Source organism: Pempheris klunzingeri, chromosome 13, assembly GCF_042242105.1.
Source record: "Pempheris klunzingeri isolate RE-2024b chromosome 13, fPemKlu1.hap1, whole genome shotgun sequence".
Lineage (NCBI taxonomy): Eukaryota > Metazoa > Chordata > Actinopteri > Acropomatiformes > Pempheridae > Pempheris > Pempheris klunzingeri.
The window spans coordinates 10,019,971-10,040,853 of record NC_092024.1 but is presented as its reverse complement, the minus strand read 5'-3'; the positions used below and the strand labels follow the sequence as shown (position 1 = coordinate 10,040,853).

Sequence of the window (20,883 nt, the reverse complement as noted above, 5' to 3'; positions counted from 1 at the left end):
AGGAGGCGAACGGGATTAGCTGAGGCCTCGGCCCTGTGTCTGAAGAACTGGGGCCTGAATTTATGATGTTTCCTCTGACCTCGGGCGTCATGTTAGGGGGGGGGGGGCATTCCACTGAGGGACAGCAGACCCTCCTGGCGGCCGCCTGGCTTTACTAGCAAGCGGACTGGGGGCCTGTGGCCGTTAAAAGCAGCGCGTTATGGGAGAACTGATAAACACTGTAATGATGGTGGACATGCAGCCCAAAGGGCAGGAGCGCATGCAGAGACGACAGCAGGACTGGACGGGAGTGAGGCCGTGAGAGAAGGCTGTCCGTTGCCGTCCAGCCAAACGGCACGGTCGTTTGTTGTGGGTCGTGGTTTTAAGTACCGTGCAGCGCCTTCATGGCTCTTCTTCCTCTCTCTCTCTCTCTCTCTCTCTGTGACATGAAGGTTTCATAGCTCTGCCATGCATCCATGTGCTCTCCCTTAATTGTTTCCAAGGTAATCGTGTCTCACGTTGCTCACAGCGGATTGTGCTTATGTACAGTTAACTTTATTTTAAATACTGTTTGTGCACTCATAAAAGCCAAGTGTTTTTTAAAGGCTGCCTCATTATCTCATCAACCCACTGTCATTCTCTACCGCCTCTCACTTAAAGGGCTTTCACTGACCGCAAACTCCTCTTAGAGGATGTGTGTGTGTGTGTGTGTGTGTGTGTGCAAGACTCTCCATGGCTCCATGACACAGGGTGCCCCAGGGAGATACTTAAATGCTTTGCTCTTACAAACAACTTCACAAGGTCACAGTGATGAGAGGCCTGTGACTTTTTATATCTTGTTGTTACACAAGTACTTTTTTCATGATTTAGTTCCAGAGCTTTCAGTGAGGGCTTCTACTTTTAAAGCTCTGCAAAAACCAAGTCCTTGAGGATTCTTTTTTTTTTTTTTCCCCATAGGTTGAAGGAAGCTCAAGAAAACATCAAGAAGATCACAGCGGAGAAGAGAGTCGAAACCAAGAAGATCAATGCCAACAGTCTGGTAAGAACTGATCTGTCTACAGGAGAGAAATGGAATTTCCTGAAAGCTGCTCTTCGTTGTATCCGCACTGAAATTGATGCGCTGAATCTTTTTGTGGTTCCTGCCAACAGAAAGAGAGGCTGCGGCAGAAGGAAGCCAGCGTGTCGTCCAGCTGAGTGAAGTGACACTGCAGAAGAAGAAATGCGGAGCGGTGGTGGTAGGAAAGTTGGAGAAGATCACAGTTTCACAGAGTGCGCAGGCCCCTCATCTCTCCTGCGTTTACCACCTGCCTCACCACGAGGCGGACTGCCCTCTCCGCCCCGTACGGACTCACAATAAAACCTCCGCCCTGCTAACAGCACTGGACACCCCCCCCCGCCCATCCCCAGCCAACAGACCACCATCCTTTACAGCTTTTTCTGTCTGCTGCATAGATTGAAGCTGGGCCTGCGGCGAGGATGCACGGCTGACAGAGCCGCAGTGATGAGAGTCTTACAGGCCAAAGGTTGATCTCATTCATCCAGCATGGCGTGACCTCTGAGGGCCCAGTTTGTGAAAGGTCTCAAGGGGTCAGTGGCATTCACAACAGCTGACACATCCACAAGGTTCCTCCTGCAGCTACAAGAGCTGAGAAACCATTTCTCTGTGAACTGTAGATGATACATCAGACAGCTGAATAATCACGTTCCCACATATCAAAGGTGTTAAGATTTCTTTTTTTGCTGTTGTATGAACAGATACAGTTGCCTGGAGATTCAGAGGAAAATCTCTGCTTCTCTCTGGAAGCGGTTAAAAAAAAAAAAAAAAAAAAAGCAGTTCCCAACCTCTTGCTGTAGCAAATGCTTTTTCATTCACCGTGGTTCAGTAAAAAGTCTTGTAAATATGTCATTTCGGCAGGGACGATGGGCTTCAAGTGCAGATGGAGACATGTTGCATGTAAATGTGTGTGTGTGTGCGTGTACAGATCAGTATGTGGAGGTTTCACTGTATCGTGTAGCACTGCACCAGACTGACCTCTCCTGGGTGACGGCCAGAGAGGAGCAGAGCCTGGCAGCGAGCCTCGGCCCCCTCTCGCACACACACACACACACACACACACACACAAACGTGTGCTTAAAAACATGTGAAGAACGTAACAGGTTTCGGTCACGCACCCACTCAACCGAGATATTAAATATACATTATGCAACCTTGTTCATCCTTAATTGAGTGCTGCACGTCACATTATGTCCAGCACACTTTAAGCACTTTACCGCTTGCAGTAGCTGCATGTCCAAGCTCACCCCACTGTTATGCTAACTGCGTGCATTTTTCACTTGACCTGCACTTTTTTTGCACCTCTTTTCCTATGCAAGGATACGGTTTCCTTGTTTGACGATTTATGAATTGTATAGCTTCATGACGTAAACCCTGTTCGATTTTTTTTTTCCGTGTCTAAGAAAATGTATTAAGCTCAACGGTTTATTTTCACAAATGTGAGATGCAACCACGCTCAAGAAAAGTCTATTTATGTAAAGCAAAGGAAAGATTTATTTTATGCCAAAAAAACATCAGCTTCATTCCCTTTGACGCTGTATTTTTTTATGAGTTGTAATTAATTGAGAAGCTGCCCGAGAGGCCAGTCAGATGAAAAATATATTTTCACATGGATATTACATGTATATTGTGCCCGCTGACTCACAGTGTACTCGGAAGATATGTGGAAATGGAGTTATTTGCATAAAATGGGTGTTGAGAATGTTTAAGCATATCACCTGAAGCCATGTGAGTTGTTATACCTCAGACAGACTCCCATAATCAGAGTATCCATAAAACTGCACCTCGGATTACTTTTTTACCCTTACACGTGTGCCATTTATTTTGTAAGATAAATAAATAAATATAGATATTTCATAATTTCAGACTGTTATGTTTTAGTTCAGAGGGTTTCAAAAAAAAAAAAAAAAAGAGCTGAAACTGACCGAGGAACTGCTGTAGCCTCTACTGTATGTATGCCGGTTCATGTAACCTTCAGTAGCTCCCATATAGGTGCTCTCTAATTTTATGGAATTGTTTTAAATTTCAAGAATAAACTATTGGATGCCGAACAAACTGGACCAATATCTCTGATTTTCTCTTCTGTCAACACTTCCATGAGGCCAGCTTTTAGAGGCCCAGCAGTGCACCGAGCGGATGTGATATTTATGTAAGAAACCTGAGTCATCAAAGAGTATTTGGTGATTCATAATTCAGCTGGGCCGCTCAAATTAGCCAAGTCGGTCGATCGAGCATCATTCCAACACATTCAAATGTGTTTTCTGGAAGGTTCCTGAAATAAAGTGATTGTGATTGTTAACATGAGGAGTTGGTCATGTGACATAAAGTTTGTTTGAATGTAGCTCAGGTTGAAGGAATGTGATGGTTTAGGGTATCACTAAACTGCTTTACAGTGGATTTTTTTTTTTTGTATTTACTGACACTCAAAAAGTTAAATTCAAATTGCATAAAACAAGCATCAATAAGGAATTGATTTATTTATTTTTTTATTACACATCTGACTAGATTTACACCTGTGGCACTTCAGCATCCACCAAAATAATCCCACAGATTGTGGCTGATACCACATATTATAAGAGTGATATTCAGTGTGGATAGCTGGAGAATATTTCCTTCTCTAATGGAGAAAACTAGCTAGAAAAATTGGTTAGAAAATCCCTCCTTTGTACTTGTACTCCCCCTTTTCAGCCCGAGATCTGTCAAGATATTGTACATGGCATCATTTTAATGGATGATTGGAACAGGTAGCCGCATCTTTTCTAATAAAACTGACTCCTTTAATGATAACATTCATTCCTGCTGCTGCCTCCATGCAAGAGGAGATCAGCAGCTGATAACTTAACACCTTCCTGCTTTACATCAGGGGTTAAGTAACACCTTATCACAATACTCCAACAGCCGTTTATTTCATCTTTTCATGGATAATTTAATCAAATGGATAAACAAACCGGTTACATCAAAGATGGCTTTACATTTTACAACTATTTAATCTCGATACTGTAGAAACCACCACTGTACATCATCCGTTTGAGTTAACAAAGAAGCCTACTGTCTCTACAGCTGAGCAGGCACCCAGCTTACACAACAACAAAAAAAAACTTAACTGAAGCACTTCGAAATTCACAGAAATCAATTAACCTTGAAAGATTCTTGAAATATCGAAATAAAAATCACATTTTTCCATTCACAAATATCGCCGCTCGTCCATCAAATTCCACACGGTGGAAACATCCAGTTAAACAAACATTTATGCGCACAAAAATACAGAATCAGGCAGGAGTGGTATCCTGTCACAGTAAGCGTTTTAAACAGCGACTTATTAAATAAACCGGGGTTATGCAGTCCTCTGGGGAGAGGAAGCCGTGCGTAAAACGTGCTCATTCCAAGTCAGCGTTTCCGTGCAGTGATGCTTGATTTTAAACTTGGCAAACTGGTGAAGAGTAAAAACGTTCATTGCGGTTTATAAGTTGCATGTCCGTATTTGTTCACACGCTGTGCGAGGAGAGAATCGTTGCAGCCTACAGAAGGAAGCCTCCATGGATGCCTCCTCACAGATGGAGACAGGCACGTGTTCTAGGCTGTGTGACAGCCTTTTCTGGGTGTTTTTTTTTCTACCAACAATCCCGTCCGCGATGAATAAGAGTATGAAAAACACACACACAACATTTCTGCGCGTCTTTAGTCCAGGTCTATGGATATACAGCGGCACTGCTTGACGCGCTGGATGCGTTTCTTCTTGGTGGGTGGCTGCTGGTCCGGACAGTTCAAAGTAAAAGTCATGGTGGTGAAACGCTTCGGCTTGCAAAACGAACAGGACTGGAAGGCACCCTCCTCCCTGCGGATGTGCCTGGGGATGTAGAAGGAGTTGCACTGTCCGTAACAAAAGCGGTTGATGATGGTGCGGCTGACGCAGCCCTCCTCGTGGATGGTCTGCTTGAGGGGCTGCGTCTTGCACCAGTCCCGTTTCAAATACTGGCGCTCCGTCACATGCAGCGCTTCCTGGCTGGACTCCAGCACCTCGTCGGCCGGTGAGGATCCGCCCTGCCTCTGCCGGGACCCGGAGCCCGCCTGCGGAGGCTGCGGTTGCTGCTCCGATTCGTTTGGGTTGTTTTTGTCAGGATGAGGAATGGCGCCTTGTGAACCTCGGTTTCTTTTGGAATCCACTGGAGAGGATAGCAGTCCAATGATGAAAACCATACTGCAGAAGATACGCGTCGAGTTGGCCATCCTTGGGGAGAAGAAGAAAATAATTCATCACCCATACCGTTTCAACTCTGGACTGGTTACGCACAGCTGTCAGAGCTTTTACGCTGCGTAAAAACGCACCGATAAAGCTTGTTTGTTTTTTTTTTAAACTAAGTGCAAAACGAGAGTATAGTGCAAAAAATATAACTACATATTTCAAATAACTATATTCTAAAATATCGGAATAAGATATATAACGTTTTTTGTATCATATTTCCATCCTTTATAAAACTGCACATTAACCATTCTGCAAAGGGAAAACACCACATTTACCCAGAGTGAAAGCATTTACACTGTCCTGTATGTTCAATAAACCATCTGCGTATCCACGCCTGCACAAAAGTGGGGACATGCATGTGATTTTATATATTTTTTAAAAGCAGGAAACCAAATAAAGTTGAAAAGTATGTGGGGAAAGACGATGCGCGTGGATGTTGGGGTCAGAAATGCTCCAAATTCACTCACCTGTTCGAGCCTCCACTGCTTCAAGCGCGATGATGTGATCCTGTCAGTCCTCCGCGGCACCTTCCGAGGTGATAGGCACCTACTGCTGTCGACTGTACACTGGCGGGACTGTGGTTGGGTGGGAGACTAAGCGCTCCATAGACAGGGGCCAGGGGGTTTAATACAAATTGCTCCAGCGCCGGACTGTCTCCCTTTTAAATGTCTGCCAGCTGAGATGTGCACAACAGTTCCCTCTACATTATTGGCTAAGCGCGATGTAGAGAAAATCAAAACTATCCGCCCCCTCAACACTTCCCTGAACCCACTTCAAGAAAACAGACAACCGAGGAGCAGCGAGGAGGAGGAGGAGGAGGAGGAGGAGGGGAGAGCTGAGGAAGGACAGGCCTGAAGTTTATGCGCACATGGAAAAAGTAAAACACTTGATACTGAGCATGATGATTAAACTGTGCACTGCATCAAACTGAACGGAAGCGTTTATGGTCCTTAACTTGGAAACAACAAGAGGCTTTTTTTTTTGCATAATGAATTAAAATTGACAGACTTTGCTTGGAAACAGAAGACTGAGAATTTCTGAAACCGCCCAATTAAATAGTCCGAGCCTTTCTGTGAATTATTGTGCTGTCTCCTCTGCAGGCCTCCATTTATTTAGGCTTATATGCTTAAATTAGGCCACTGTGTAAATAATTATCAGTAATATCAGCTTAGTTTCTTTAAGCTGAATGTCTCTTATTGGCCCTAAATTAATGTATGTCTGAATACATTTGTATTAATAATTTATTAAGGAGAAAAGTCGAATAAGCACGTTTTTTTTTTAAATCATGTATTAAATCATTTACTCATCCTTTATAAATCCCTTTAACCCATTATTTAGAGCATCTTTTGGGTTGCCATGTTGTGAAATATCCCCCCTAGCCGGTGTAAATATTGTTAATCCGTTAATAACCACTTGCACTTTCTAAGAATCCACAAAATGATAATAAGCCAATTAATCGATTTTGGCTCAAATAATCTGCAGGTATTTCCGGGAGGTTAATTACCCATTAGAGGGTCTACTTGATGAACTTGAAAAATAATTAAGATAAAAAAAAAGATAATCAGTGTCGTGCTGACCAGCTAAAGAAAAAAAAACCCATCTTGTTTTTCTTTGCAACTCAAAATTAATAGCATATAACTGATGTATCAAACATGACAGTTAATAAGCTGTTAACTGTGAATATATAGAAATAAGTTATAATTTTAGTTTTAAATCTTGTTCTTCTTCTCATAAAGTTGTGCCCAAAGATCCAAGTATGGTAAAACACCATCTTCTGGAGAATAAAACTGTTCTTGGTTTAGGATCAGAATATTCAAGCCAAACATTCAACGTGCCTGTTTTTTTTTTTGTTTTTTTTCATAGCACTATTACTCAGCTTGTTATCTGTTGCAGGCTTTTCCGTGTATGTTTCTGATATCCACTGATGTTGTTCCAGAAAAGGTGAAGCTTTGGTGGCCTAGTATCGCACCGCGGACTCATCTGCTGAACACATGGCCTCAGCCGAAGCGGCCGGTCTGCAATGTTCATGTCATCGTGTAACGCCTGGAGCTGGAGAATCAAACCAACAGCCTGTGATAACACTGATGGTGACGAGGGTTTCCACATAAAAGCATGTGAGCCTCCCCGATGGGCTGCGGTGAATAAATCTCAAGCAATGATTTTGACCTTCACCCTCCCACTGTCTACTCTTCAGATTCTTTACCAGACTTAAAATGCTTCATTTCTGTCATGGAAACATACGTTTTGAGCTGGTTGATGAGATGCACCTCAGTCTAAAGAGATTTTTAGTGTTTTACAGAGAGCAGAAATAAAAAAAAAAGGTTCATTTTAAAGAGGGGATCTCCAGATCAACTCTTTTCTAATGTCCCAGGACCAATTTTGTTCAAAGCAAATGCAGCAAACTGCCTGTAAATAGGTACATTTGATGTGGATACAGCTGCAGCAGGTCAGTGCAAACAGTCAGTCCAACTTGTGGTTTCTGTCTAAATAAATTCCTGACCTTGTTACAGCAGGAACAGGAGCTTGTTTCACCCAACATGTCAGTCTGATGAGGATCAGGCAGCGGGTGCAGCACTCCCCCTTGTGGCTCCAACAAGTGCTGCTTATTTACCCAAAGCAGAAGAATTCAGCTGCAGAGAAGTGCGGGTATGTGCCGTTTTATTGGTCTGAAGCAGCTCACATGGCAATGCAGTTTACTGGCTGTAGACAGATGATGAGATCAATACTGTTTGGATTTTTTTCCTCCCTAAAATACAACAGAAGGTGCATTTTTTTTTTATCTTCTTTAGGTTGAAGAGATAGTAAGAAAATATTCTGTAATAAAACAGCTTCAATTTAAGTAAACAGTTTAAAAAAAAAAAAAAATCTAACTAAGGATTAGATATAAAAATGCATAAATAGAAGCATAAGACTTGATCTAAACAATTCCAGTCATACCATCAATCACATTTCACATAATCAGGCCTGCACACTACAGTCTAAACACTACGCAGCATATGATCATGAAGGCTGATATGTGTCGACACTTAACTTCTAAACATAAGGCATATGGACAAACATCACCTAGCACAGCTAAAAATAAATTAAAACCCCTGAAAAGATGGATAACATAAAGGGACTGTTTGTTGCCACACTGTCCCAGCAGACAGGGGCAGAAACATGGAGGGCAAATAGACTTAGAACTATAGATCTACAGGCTTGGTGGCAGCCAGCAGTCGTCCTTGGTTCAGAGGGTGTCTGGGTGAACCTCTGTAGTGGTTCATGTCCTTCTGGACTACCTGCTGTATAAGAGGCTTCTGAGCTCCCGATGGCTCAGGGACACTACAGTCCACTTTGGTCTTTGCTTGGACCCTGTTGGTCACGTCGCCCAGAGCGCAGGCCTTGGGCTTACGGGGCAGGGTGCTTGGCTTTTTGGGTGGGACTGGAGGTGGTTTCTTTCTGGGACAAATGCTGCTGGGCAGCCCCACTTGTGCCTCACCCTGGTACGGCTGTAGCTGTGGGAGAGGGGAGAGGCCACTCTCCAGGCTCACTGCCTTCACCACTTGTCTGCTCTGGCTGTCGGTGAGCTCTGCATTTCTAGCGGGTCTCCTGCTCTCCCCCAGGAGAGAGTTCATCCTGCGGACAGTCTGGCGCACTGGGGTGCGCTGGAATCTGAGCGGCGATCGGACGTGTTTGGCCATGGAGCCTCTGGGAGAATGAAGGGTGAGTTTGTTGAAGTGTTGAATGTGGTCTGCCACCCGACGCTTCTCAGTCTCCAGGCTGCGTGGTGAGAGGGGTTGTCTGATTTGGACTGTAGGAGCAGCCTCTGGGGAAAACTCATTTCTGTCATGTACCGCGTCAACTACAGCGCTCATTTTAGGGGGCGTACCGAGCTCATATTGGAGTTCGTGGTCCAGTTTGTAGGGAGTGGACTGCAGCCCAGAGGAGGCACCCAGTTTGAAGACAGCAGGACTCTGGATGTCCAGAGCATCAATCAGCCTGCTGCAGTTCCCCTGCTCGGCCCCCCTGTCACTCTCTCCTGCCATGGAGCCGTTATGGGTGCTGATGGGAGCAGCACAGAAGGAACCTTTATCAGCATTTACTGCCGGGCTGCCGTACACATCAGACTCAAAAACAACACTGTCAATATGCAAAGGTGATAAAGCGGCAATTTCTATCTGGCCAAAGGTAATGTTCTGATCATTAGCCACACGTCTCTGCTGAGCTGGGAAGCTAGAGGCCTCCGTGTGCGCAGACAGAACTCTGGCTGCAGGAGTCTCTGGTGGGGGGATGAGGAAGCTGTCTTGTGGTTTTGTGGCGCTCGTTTCCGTAGAGTAGCAGGGGTCCTGTACGACAGCCTGGGGGTCACTGCCCGGCTCTGTGAACGCCTTTATTTTCAGCAGGGTGGGACCGGCTCGGCTCTGTGCTTCAGTGATGGGGCTCTCACTCTCCAGGCTCTCAGCACTGGAGGCACAGCACAGCTTCATGGGAAGGCTGGCCACCACTGGGGGCTTCGATACCACAATGGCTGGCTCGGACATGTAGTTGCTCTTCAGACACATGTTCATGGGGGTGTCTGTGAAAGACCCTCCGCCGAAAGCCTGGGCTCCTAAGGGAGTCTCCCCGCTCCATGAGGTCCGGTGGGCACTTGAGTCACATTGGGGGGTCAGCAAGTTGTCTTCAGACTTGCTGATGTACTTAGAGCCTGTAAAACAAAGCAGACATTAGCAGGTATTACAACACAAAACACCACATTTGTAACATTACACTAGAATAAAACTTAATCAGCAGTTTATTTGATTACTCACTTTTGGTTTCGGCTTTTCTAGGCAGAACCGATGGACTGAACTCTGTCTCTTTGGTGAATCGAAAACTGGTGGTGCTCTCCTGAGTGGCAAGTCGCCAGCCAATGGACTCAGATCCCTTTATCACCAGCATGGAATGAGAAATGAAAGATGAAAGAAAGCTTTAGAGTATTATGTTGTTAAGAAGGATCCCACAGATGTTGCCCAAAATGTCAAGTTATTTTGTTAATTCCATGACTGTTAGTTCTTCAGAGGATGAGAAAAATCACTCAGAAGAAACAAGATAGTGGACGTGTTGGTCAATAACTTTATTAAGTCAGAATATACATGACTATAGAGCATTAGAAAGTTATGCACCTTAAAACTTTAAGAGCCCAATGTGCACGGAAACAGGTTACAATAGATCTTACTTATATACTATATAGTATATAAGAACATTCTTTCCCCTGAGTGCTTAACATAGTAAATCACTGGAGATTGAGCACAGGGAATATCCTATGACTTTGTACCATACAAGTATGAACAATTCATTTTGTAATATTACAAATGTAAAAAGGTGCTGAAAGACAACCCATAAACTTGTGCATACATTAGTTTAAAGATGTTAACTACTGAAAGTAAACTTAGAATGTTACACAATTTTTTTTAAAAAGTGCCACTGTGCAACATTTTGCCCAACAAAACACCCCTCGTGCAAATGCGTTACTTGACTTTAATACAGTTGACTGCAGCATACGCCTGAGTGCACGCGATTAACGCCATTTTTCACTATTTATCTGTGAACCGGAAGTCGTGAAGTCGATTGCACAGCCACACTTACAGCGTCCTTGCTGCTCTTCCCCAGGCTAAAACGCAAGCGCAGAGATTTGCGCGGTGCTTCTTTCTTGCCGACTTTAGGAGAAAAGCAGCCAGCCTTTCCAGATTCAACTCTGAAAAAGACATACATTCAAACTATTATCAGGATCAAGATAAGCCGTGAATGGCATGCAGCTCTGGGGTTAATATTTTACAAACATATCACTCTGTATAGTATAGTGTAGTGTAGTGTGTGGCACAATGTGTTTCACTGCATCACATTGTCTTAACTCTTCATTCAGTGAATGTCTGCTACTGTAGCAGACTGCCAAATAATATAACTGAATTTTACAGATAACTAGAAGACAAAGTGCGTACCTGTTGACAGCATGTCTGTTGCTAAGTCGCCTGCTCTTCCTCCTCACAGAGGTTGCCGATTGCCTTCTAGACGGCCCTGCTGATGACAGGGTATTTTGGGGAGAGTCCAACACCCCTGATGCACTGTAAACTAGGATATATAAAAAGGGAAAAAACATGTAAAGTTAACCACAAGCTTTAGAGTTAACAGAATATCTGATGCCCATTTGATCAAACAGTCAGCAGTACCTGATCCGGGAGTGGAGGTCACGTTGAACAAAGTATTTGGAAGTAAGTCTATGCCGAGGCTCTTTTTGACAGATCTACGTTTCTTGTTTGAGAATCCAAAAGAGTGACCGGATTCCAAAGGAAGTTTTCGCTTTGAGGTTGGTGTGGCTATCACAGGAGTTGCAGAAGAAAAGACTGCCAAAAATCACAAAAGAATCAATATGTTTGAATGTGCAGGATTTGCTTGTTTTACAATTGAGAACATTCCAAAGATGATCGTGAGCCAAGGCACTGGGAAGAATTAGCTTGTCTTGAAAATTATGGTAGAATTCTTGTAATCCATGCGCACGACAGACAGGCAAAGCAAACTAAAGCCAATAAAGACATTTGAAACAAGAAGGCATAATTTCACATCATTTAAATCAAATCATTCATTAGCAACACAAATATTAATCAGTTTCATCTGAAGCACACCAAAAGATTGACTATGAAATGAAGTAAAGCGGTTGATTCCTACGTGAAGAACAGGAGGCTTGCTGTTTCATGAGCATAGGAGACCACAGCAGTATTATCATGCTACGTGACAGGCAACATTCTCTCATCTGACCACTGTACCTACCGAGACTGTCTGATTGGGTGGCATTTGTGGGCGTTCTATTAGTTTTTATCTTATTCAGAGCACCATTGACCATATCTGAAATACGAGACAAACCGAGCCATATAAACACTGTTTACCGACTGTACAGCTGGAATTTGGCCAGCCAATTCCATATCTGATTTAAATCTTTGCATACTGCAGCTATCACCAAATTTTAAAAAAATCAGATGATTTAGTCGTACCTCCGAAGCTGCGTCGGTGTCTCTTCTTCATCCCCGAGTTCACGTCCAGCTCCTCAAGTTCATCATGAGTAGGGGACAGTACTCCCGTTTCACAGCCCATCATGGCTGGAACTTTCTCTAGCAGAGACTGCGGTAACACACCTGTGACACAAAGAGACCAAATGTTTAGTGCCGCGAAGCTACAGTGCAGACACACAGAAGAGGTGAGGAGAAGATGCCTCAAATCCTACCAAAGCTGTGGGCGTTCTCTATGAAGCAGTGTATTATGGCTGCCTGAAGCTTGAGGCGCTTCTCGGTGTTGGCGTTCATCTTCTCCGTGCCGTCGCCAAAGTGAAGGAGGTTGGGAGCCAAGATTACAGACAAGTTACTGCTATCCATCTTATTCTCTGCACTCCTGCGATTAAGAAAAGAAAAAGAAAAACGGCAGTAATGTACATATGAAGAGAAGGGTGAAAAGACATTGTTAATGGCGTAACGAATATAATTTTGGCACCTCTTAGACACGTTTTGGAGGAAGTCAAAAAAGTAACGCAGAACGTTTAGATTTCGGTCGGGTAGTACACAAGACAGCAGCATGGTGGCAGAGGTCCTTTCCTGCACCGTGGCGAGCTGTTGAGCCTTGAGAAAGGCCTCCTGCAGCTCTGTGGGCAGCACCGGCTCCGGCAGCTCCCTGAAGAACTGCTTCACCAGACCGGCCACGTCACAGGGAAGTGCACCGGACAGACACTCCTCACCCGCGTCCAGTTTTGCCTGGACAGAAAAAAAATAAACTCCTATTAGCCCTTTGTCAGGGTCAAGATCCCTCAGTGAATGCAAGGTCAACATTCAGCCATCACTCACCCTGAGTGCTTTCAGGCGGATGACAGAACCCGATTTTCTGAACAGGCCCTCTGTATCGACATGTGCCAGCAGTCTCATACAAGCGTCGACCAGAAAGCTGAGAATGCAGAGAGAAGTTATTAGTATAAAAAATGTACACGGTGGGACAAGAAATGACACGCCAAATGGAAGCTCAGTAAATATGCATTTCCACTTGCCTTGGCACACTTCCACATTCCATATTGTAATAGGGTAAATTCTCCATGAACACCCCGAAAACCTTTGTCTGGGGGAACAATTAAACAAAAAAAATAAATACACAAAAAAGACATCAGCCGCTCAATGTTAGATTTCAGAAGAGCTAAACAATGAGGGGGAAAAAAAACACTCCTCACATGGACACATGCTGCCTTTGAACCTCAAAAATCCAAATCTCTGTGTTTTTCAGAGTTGCAGAATTACTTAATTCATGATTATCTCGCAAAGTCTGGCGTGAAAGTTTGTGGCATTTGTTTTCTATCACCACATGTTAGGACACAGAAGTTCAGCGCTCATTTGAAAAGCCACAAAGCCTCTTGCAACAATTCATGTGACTGCTGAAAGCCAATTACAAGTGCACAAGAACAAACGGTTCACTTTAAAAACTCACTGTGGAACTGAGGAACTTCAATTGTCCTACGTAAATGACAAGTTTCTGTCGCCAAAAACATCTCAACAATGTGCCATAAAGATTTATGAGAAAAACATTGCCCCTGTGCGTCGTGTTAGACTTGGCTTTCTATTGCTGGTCAGAAACTTTATGGTGTGAATAATCACAAGAGCAGCCACACAAAGCATCTGCACTGACTGACATGGGTGACAACGGCCTGCGGACAAATGGGTCTCATCAATGGGGGCATGCTTTCAGTAATATGCTAATTTGATGCAAGCGTCTAAACAATGGTGTCCCCAAAGGCTGATATTGTGAACTTGTGATTCGTGGTCTGCCATAACAGATTGTCAAGTCGCAAGTTTCGGAATCAGTGTAAATGTAATGCAAGTAAATCGTGCTGTAACGCAACGCTGGTGACTGATTTTCTTTAAACTCACCGAGCTGCTGGTTGCTGGTTTACAGTTGGCTGCTTTGTTTTTGTTCCAGTTCTTTATCTTTATCCCGTGGGCTGTGCGGAGGTGCTGCACGGCCAACAGACGCATCACGTTTTTCTCCATGACTTTCATTTTACACCCCTCGTATCTTGCACTTTCAGATTAACTTTGCAACGAGTCGTTCACTCTCTCCTTTCAATGGCCAAAGTAGCCTGACAGTAACTTGTAACAGCTCCGTCCCGATCCCAAGCCTTTCTAACTTTCACGCTCCCTTTTTCAAATTTCTAGCTCGTCATCCTCGTGTGGATTTTACTACTCACAAGACACTTGGTCTCCACAACCGTCTGCCTACTGTAACCTCAATAGCAAGAACTACAGAGTTACTTAGCCCCCAGGAGATGTTGACGACCTGGCTTACGTTACATTATGGAGCTAATGGCTAGCCTCGTTCTTCAGTTGCAATGCAGTTAGCTAGCTAGCGTTAGCAAGTCACATTAGCAAGCCTCGTACGAAAAAAAAACTAAATATTCTCTGTGTCACCCGACTTAAAGTTACTGTTTACCTCGTCTCGGGCGGCGATCTACATGAATAAGGCAAATTTAACTGGTTAGCTAGCTAACTGCATTGTGCTGTGGTTAGGAGGTCCAGTCTGTTTCCGCAGAGCATTCAAACAGCGGCGCTCCCTCCGCTCTCCGCTCTGATTGGCTGGATCTGGTTCGAATAACATTCTATGAGAGGTTTGTTTTATAAGCCGGGGCAGCCTCACTGGGCGGGGCGGTTTCTGTTGAGCAAGATGAATCTTACAGTGAACGCTTTGGTTAACCGGTTGACTCTGTAATTCAAACTATTCGCACCTTTGAAATGAAAAATGGAAAAATCTGTACTGCGCATGTAACGACCATATTATATCAATTTAGCATCAGACAAGCATCTTGTGTGTGTGCTTCTGTGTACACCATCTGATCATACTTTTGAAAGCAAGACTCATGTTTAAGGAAATCACTCAGAATGAGAGGAGTGAAAAATGTTAGATGACCAGAGCTAATCCTCACAGATACTCAAAGAGCAAGAAATTAAATGTTGTAGTGGATTGCAACTTCAGATCCTGCGAAGTAGCAAACGATCACAAAGTTGTATATTACACAACAAGATCAACCTAAAACACACTAGCATCAGAAAGTTGGTAGTCACAGTCTTCGCCTTAAGGAAGTTTGCAGTGTAACCTCATCTGCAAAACGTTTTGTGGCAGGAGCCATCTTCTTTATCTTTAAAACAAAGAAATCTACTATTTGTTCATCTCCTCAATCAAAAGTGAATGTCCACTCCTGCCTTGAATCACTAGGTGGAAGTGTCAACGTCTATCTTTCAGCAAACTCAAGGGAATAAATGTACTGTGTGTGAGGCAAAGGCAGACTGACATCACACAGGATCTGTGGTGTATGCACACATGTTAGAGTAAACAGCACAGTAGACACTCTCACAAGGGCGTATCTTTATTACAATAGAACATACACATATATATACAGGAGACAATAACATATGAATGGATGGACCAAAGGAGGTTGGTTGTGTGTTTAGAAGCATTTCCTGTGGACAATGGAGGGGCCGGCCTCATCGTACTCCTGCTTGCTGATCCACATCTGCTGGAAGGTGGACAGGGAAGCCAGGATGGAGCCACCAATCCAGACGGAGTACTTCCTCTCAGGTGGAGCAATGATCTAGGCAAGGAATAGACACAATTTAAGTTTTACTGAGCCGTAGATCCACTTTCTCAATGAGCTTGGCGTCTTAAAACCATTGCAGTTCTCTTACCTTGATCTTCATGGTGCTGGGGGCCAGAGCTGTGATCTCCTTCTGCATACGGTCAGCAATACCAGGGTACATGGTGGTACCACCAGACAGCACGTTGTTGGCATACAGGTCCTTGCGGATGTCAATGTCACATTTCATGATGCTGTTGTAGGCGGTCTCATGGATACCAGCAGACTCCATACCTGGTAGAGGAGAAGCAAAAAACATGATTGAGTTTTGTCTGAAACTAAATACTGCATCTCTTGCATCTATCAAAAAACAAATGCAATTACTCACCAATGAAAGAAGGCTGGAAGAGAGTCTCTGGGCAACGGAAACGCTCATTACCAATGGTGATGACCTGACCATCGGGCAGCTCGTAGCTCTTTTCCAGAGAGGAGGAGGAGGCAGCGGTGGCCATCTCATTCTCAAAGTCAAGAGCCACGTAGCACAGCTTCTCCTTGATGTCACGCACAATCTCACGCTCAGCTAAAGAGCAGAAAGTTCACGTGATTAGATACACTTACAAACCTCTCATATACACCGTAGACGTTAAACGTGATGACATAGGCCTACCAGTTGTGACAAAGGAGTAGCCACGCTCAGTCAGGATCTTCATCAGGTAGTCAGTCAGGTCACGACCAGCCAGATCCAGACGCATGATGGCATGTGGCAGAGCGTAACCCTCATAGATGGGGACGTTGTGGGTCACACCATCACCAGAGTCCAACACAATACCTTTAGCAAACAGAATAGGACCATAGTAATTCAGCTATGCATGCCTGTGAAGGTGAGCATTGGCAGCTAAACAGTCTGCCCTCTTCAAGTATGTCTCACATCATAAACTATACAATACTGCTGACATGACTTGGCACACACCCTGGTGGAGAGAGATTAACACCTCCCTTGTGAGACGGGTATCTATCCAGATGACAGATTCCCCCAGAGTGTAAATGTTCAGCACTTTGCCCCTTTACACTTTCTTTCAGGTCATTGCATAACTGACTACAGACTAAACTGGGTACATGTATTTTACTGACCGGTAGTACGACCAGAGGCGTACAGGGACAGGACAGCCTGGATGGCCACATACATGGCAGGAACGTTGAAGGTCTCAAACATGATCTGCAGAAAAAAAAACAAGCAGAATGTGAAAGGTTTGTCTTTATCTAAGAAGAAATGTGTGAAAACTGAGCAGAGATCAGTGACTGTAAAGTACCTGGGTCATCTTCTCCCTGTTGGCTTTGGGGTTCAGAGGGGCCTCAGTGAGCAGGGTGGGGTGCTCCTCAGGAGCCACGCGCAGTTCATTGTAAAAGGTGTGGTGCCAGATCTGACAGAGGAAAAAGAACAGCTGATGTGAGGACTGAAACAAGTCTTGGTTGAATAAACAACAACCAGGTCTTCTAAATAAAGCAGCCTACGAAGCTGTGAAATCTCAAGGATGCGGAAGGTCAGCTGCCTTGACTGTAAATGATTCCCACTGACAACACACACCTTCTCCATATCATCCCAGTTGGTGATGATGCCATGCTCGATGGGGTACTTGAGGGTCAGGATACCCCTCTTGCTCTGGGCCTCATCACCTACGTAGCTGTCCTTCTGACCCATACCCACCATCACACCCTGAGGGAAGAAGCAAGAGAGGAACATAAGGTAACATAGTAGGAAGCTGCTTTAACTTTTGTCACTCGGAGCGCAGTATAACACAGATTTAAACATACCTGGTGGCGGGGCCTTCCAACAATGGAGGGGAAGACAGCACGGGGAGCGTCATCTCCGGCAAATCCAGCCTTGACCAAGCCAGAGCCGTTGTCGCACACGAGGGCGGTAGTCTCGTCGTCGTCACACATGATTAGGCTTCACTGGGGTGGTCTGAAATGTCAGGGGTGGGGTGTGAACACAGGGCGAGAAGGTTTAAGCTGGGTGTTAGGAGCAGCTGTCAAACAATACATAGCAGGAGGGCTGGTTATTATTGAACAATCACAGACACTTTATTGCTGGAGTGGCTGATGATGTGATGAAGTGACTAGACCTGCTATATCTGGAAAAGCCAGTGAGATAATCAGTAAATCACTCATATGATTAATATAATAACTGTGATCCACAGTGCCTTTGAAGACCTGCCAACTATCTGATAACTGCTCTACTGGTATTATCACTGTCACACACTAATACAACCCGCCTCAATGGGGGCTATCTATAGAAAGCTTATTAAACATGCCTTTGGATGCTATTTTGGTGCTAACCTTGTTGTACAACTACTGATAGCATATCTCCACAGCCGTGATTGTTCCTGGGATTTCTCAGAGCTGCTGAGGTAGCACCAAAAAGGGGCATCACAGAGAGACCTGTGATCTATTTCAAGCTCAGCACCCCCACGGAGCTTAACAGGGTGAAACAAGCGACACATAGATCTCCTGCTATTTCAGGTCTGGGAGAGTTTGTCTCAGAGCCAGGCCAGCACTCATCTGTCGGCTCACTGTGACACTTTTGTTTCACTACGTGGCTCCATGCCCTAGCTGCCTCCTAACTTCATTCATTGGAGCGTAGGTGAATTTGGCCAACTTCTCACCAACTTTTGCACATCATTCCAAGTAATACTACAATATAATATGTTTGAGATACTGCATGTATAGTTCTGTCTATGCTTTTCTACAGAAACTTTCCACTTCAACATCCCACTGCAACCAATCTGGCATAACCACTAACTCTAAATTCAATTGTATTCAACAAGCTCAGTAAGAAATTACAACGTGTAAAAACCATCAGTTAGCTGAAGTTCTTCATCCATTCACTCATTCAAGTATCATCAGTCCAACTAACAGACTTGTGAAACTGATCACACAAATGACACAGATATCCACATTGGTTCAGAGAGCCGAGCTGTGAAATGTACTCACCAAGGTGCACTGGTAGGCGGATGCTTCCACTGGGACAAAGGCTGAGTGGGAGAAGAGCCCCTTAAATAAGACCCAGACTGGGTCTGGGGACCAGGGGCGGGGCTGAGGGTTCACACAAGTCCAAATAAGTGCTGCCAGCAAAAATCAACAAGCCACAGGAAACTGTGTTTTACATACATGGATGGGACCTCTCTACAGTGGAGTCACTCTGACACAGATGAAATGAAATGCCAGTAGAGAATAAAGAGCTCAGAAGTTAATGTGATGATAAATGGAAGATCACTGTTAGGAAGTATGCTGTGTCTTGATACAAGAGAGCAACATTAGATTTAATACACTTTTATTTGTGAAAGGAACATAATGAGTCAGATGCATTTATTCAAGTTTATTCATGAACTGAAATTTGAAATATGTAACCTCATGCCTTAAAACAATGCATACTTGCATCTGTGTTGCAGTATAATTTAATATGTGAATATCACGCAGTCAGGGTTTTATAATACTGTATTTTCTGTTGCTCTGATGCGTAATGTGCTTCCAATGTGCAGGAACACCCATATCATGTCCCTTAAGAGGTTTTACTGTACTCAGAACCACCTAGAAGGCCCATTATGATGACCTAGTCGGGCCAGCGTCACTGGTGCCTTGTTAAGGAGATGAAAACATTGTATATGTCTGTGAACCAGGCTGCTGGTATGTGCGCTGAGCCTCCTCAACGTGTGGAACAGCTGATGGTAACGCCAGCCGGGGCTCTGTGTCTCATCTGGCTGTCTGCGGGGGCCTGCTGGTGTCAGTACTGCGTGCTGATTGGCCAGGCTGTCTCCTTCTAGGGTTATGGTGAGCAGCAGAGTCATTATGGGCAGCCACTGAGGTTCCTGGTCTGCAAGTTTGCTAAGAGGATCTCCATATTTGTGCCACCCACTTTCCCATATATTCTCCTTGATGTACATGCACCGTCTGAGGTACAGTACTACTCCCATATATGCAGGAACGATACAAGCATTTGACAGATTATTTGTTGACACAATATCAGACTCAAAGAAAATATTAGGAAATACCAATCATGTACTTGTAATGATAAAATAAATTTATTGATGCAGGTCTACAGGCAAGGAAGAATGACTCTCATGTAAAAGCGCAGTATATAATATGTGAGTTTATATCATAGCTGGAGGTATGTGAGAGCATTCTGCTTCAGGCTGCAGCACTAGACACCAGAGCCCCCTATTTATAGCGGTATTTCCTCTTTATCTCCACAGATAGGAGCTGGATGCAGCTTAAGCATCTCATAGCTATTTGCATGCCACAGACTTTCATAGCTTGAATTGATATTATTTTGATACACAAATAAAGGTGATGTGATTCGTGATCAGGCTTTTCTACTAAACTACATTGAGAGACAGCATTCACTCCTAAATTCGGAAGGTTTTTAAATAAAAATATAATGTATGAATGGTGATTTTCAAATGATTCATACAATATTACAACTACTTATACTACGAATGTTGTTAATGTCCTCTGTGGCCCTGGATGGTTGGGGTGTCACATTGGTTGGTGTGGGATTCAGTGTTTTTGAATACCTGGTACTAACCAGGCACTAACCTAGTACTGACTTGGATATCTTAGTATTAGTCTTGTGTGTGCAACTTTATAGAAGTATACTAATTATACTAAATATACTTAGATACTACGATACTATACTAAGTGCCCCTTTAAGGAAACTGACTGATTGATATCTACTATATGATCAAGAACACATAAGATTGACACATAAGATTTCAGTGCTGGAATTTTTGCTGCTTGGGCCCCTGTCTGATGTCTCAGGCATTATCCTCTGTTAAATCTCTGAGTTTTTCTTTTGTTGGAGCCATGGAGCCATTTTATATTTTTCTGGGAGTTTTTGGATCTTATGTACTTTTATTAACTGTTGGTTGGTTGATTTTTTATTGTAAAACACTCAATAACTTTGTTTTTGAAAAGTGTCATATGAATACAATCACTCCTTCC

The 20,883-nt window shown here is 44.0% G+C and overlaps 4 protein-coding genes across 6 annotated transcripts in view; 1 reads left to right on the top strand and 3 right to left on the bottom strand.

Moving 5' to 3' along the window:
* LOC139212299 (formin-like) overlaps window positions 1-3,088 on the top strand; it is a 47,697-nt gene extending 44,609 nt beyond the window's left edge. For both annotated transcript variants that reach the window (XM_070842814.1, XM_070842813.1), the window contains 2 exons: window positions 937-1,018; window positions 1,129-3,088. In XM_070842814.1, the coding sequence (XP_070698915.1) occupies window positions 937-1,018; window positions 1,129-1,173 (127 nt within the window). In that variant the 3' untranslated portion in view covers window positions 1,174-3,088. The remainder of the gene's footprint in view (window positions 1-936; window positions 1,019-1,128) is intronic.
* A 1,300-nt stretch (window positions 3,089-4,388) lies between these two features.
* On the bottom strand, window positions 4,389-5,986 carry grem1b (gremlin 1b). Its single transcript, XM_070842528.1, has 2 exons — window positions 5,744-5,986; window positions 4,389-5,261 (listed from the first exon to the last, which is right to left on the bottom strand). The coding sequence occupies exon 2, from the start codon at window positions 5,258-5,260 to the stop codon at window positions 4,712-4,714; it is 549 nt and encodes a 182-aa protein (XP_070698629.1). The 5' UTR covers window position 5,261; window positions 5,744-5,986; the 3' UTR covers window positions 4,389-4,711.
* Window positions 5,987-7,926: 1,940 nt separating this feature from the next.
* Window positions 7,927-14,793, bottom strand: arhgap11a (Rho GTPase activating protein 11A). 2 transcript variants are annotated; one of them, XM_070843006.1, is made up of 12 exons: window positions 14,189-14,793; window positions 13,318-13,385; window positions 13,121-13,217; window positions 12,774-13,030; window positions 12,511-12,674; window positions 12,281-12,421; window positions 12,060-12,134; window positions 11,462-11,635; window positions 11,234-11,363; window positions 10,881-10,989; window positions 10,064-10,178; window positions 7,927-9,960 (listed from the first exon to the last, which is right to left on the bottom strand). In XM_070843006.1, exons 1-12 carry the CDS (start codon window positions 14,315-14,317, stop codon window positions 8,459-8,461), a joined length of 2,961 nt encoding a protein of 986 aa, XP_070699107.1. In that variant the 5' UTR covers window positions 14,318-14,793; the 3' UTR covers window positions 7,927-8,458. The 2 variants fall into 2 exon arrangements, with proteins under 2 accessions (XP_070699107.1, XP_070699108.1); XM_070843007.1 differs by lacking the exon at window positions 12,060-12,134.
* A 916-nt stretch (window positions 14,794-15,709) lies between these two features.
* LOC139211749 (actin, alpha cardiac muscle) lies at window positions 15,710-17,848 on the bottom strand. Its single transcript, XM_070842107.1, has 8 exons — window positions 17,698-17,848; window positions 17,471-17,599; window positions 17,196-17,306; window positions 17,017-17,101; window positions 16,553-16,714; window positions 16,274-16,465; window positions 15,998-16,179; window positions 15,710-15,903 (listed from the first exon to the last, which is right to left on the bottom strand). The coding sequence occupies exons 1-8, from the start codon at window positions 17,824-17,826 to the stop codon at window positions 15,760-15,762; spliced, it is 1,134 nt and encodes a 377-aa protein (XP_070698208.1). The 5' UTR covers window positions 17,827-17,848; the 3' UTR covers window positions 15,710-15,759.
* Window positions 17,849-20,883: the final 3,035 nt, after the last annotated feature.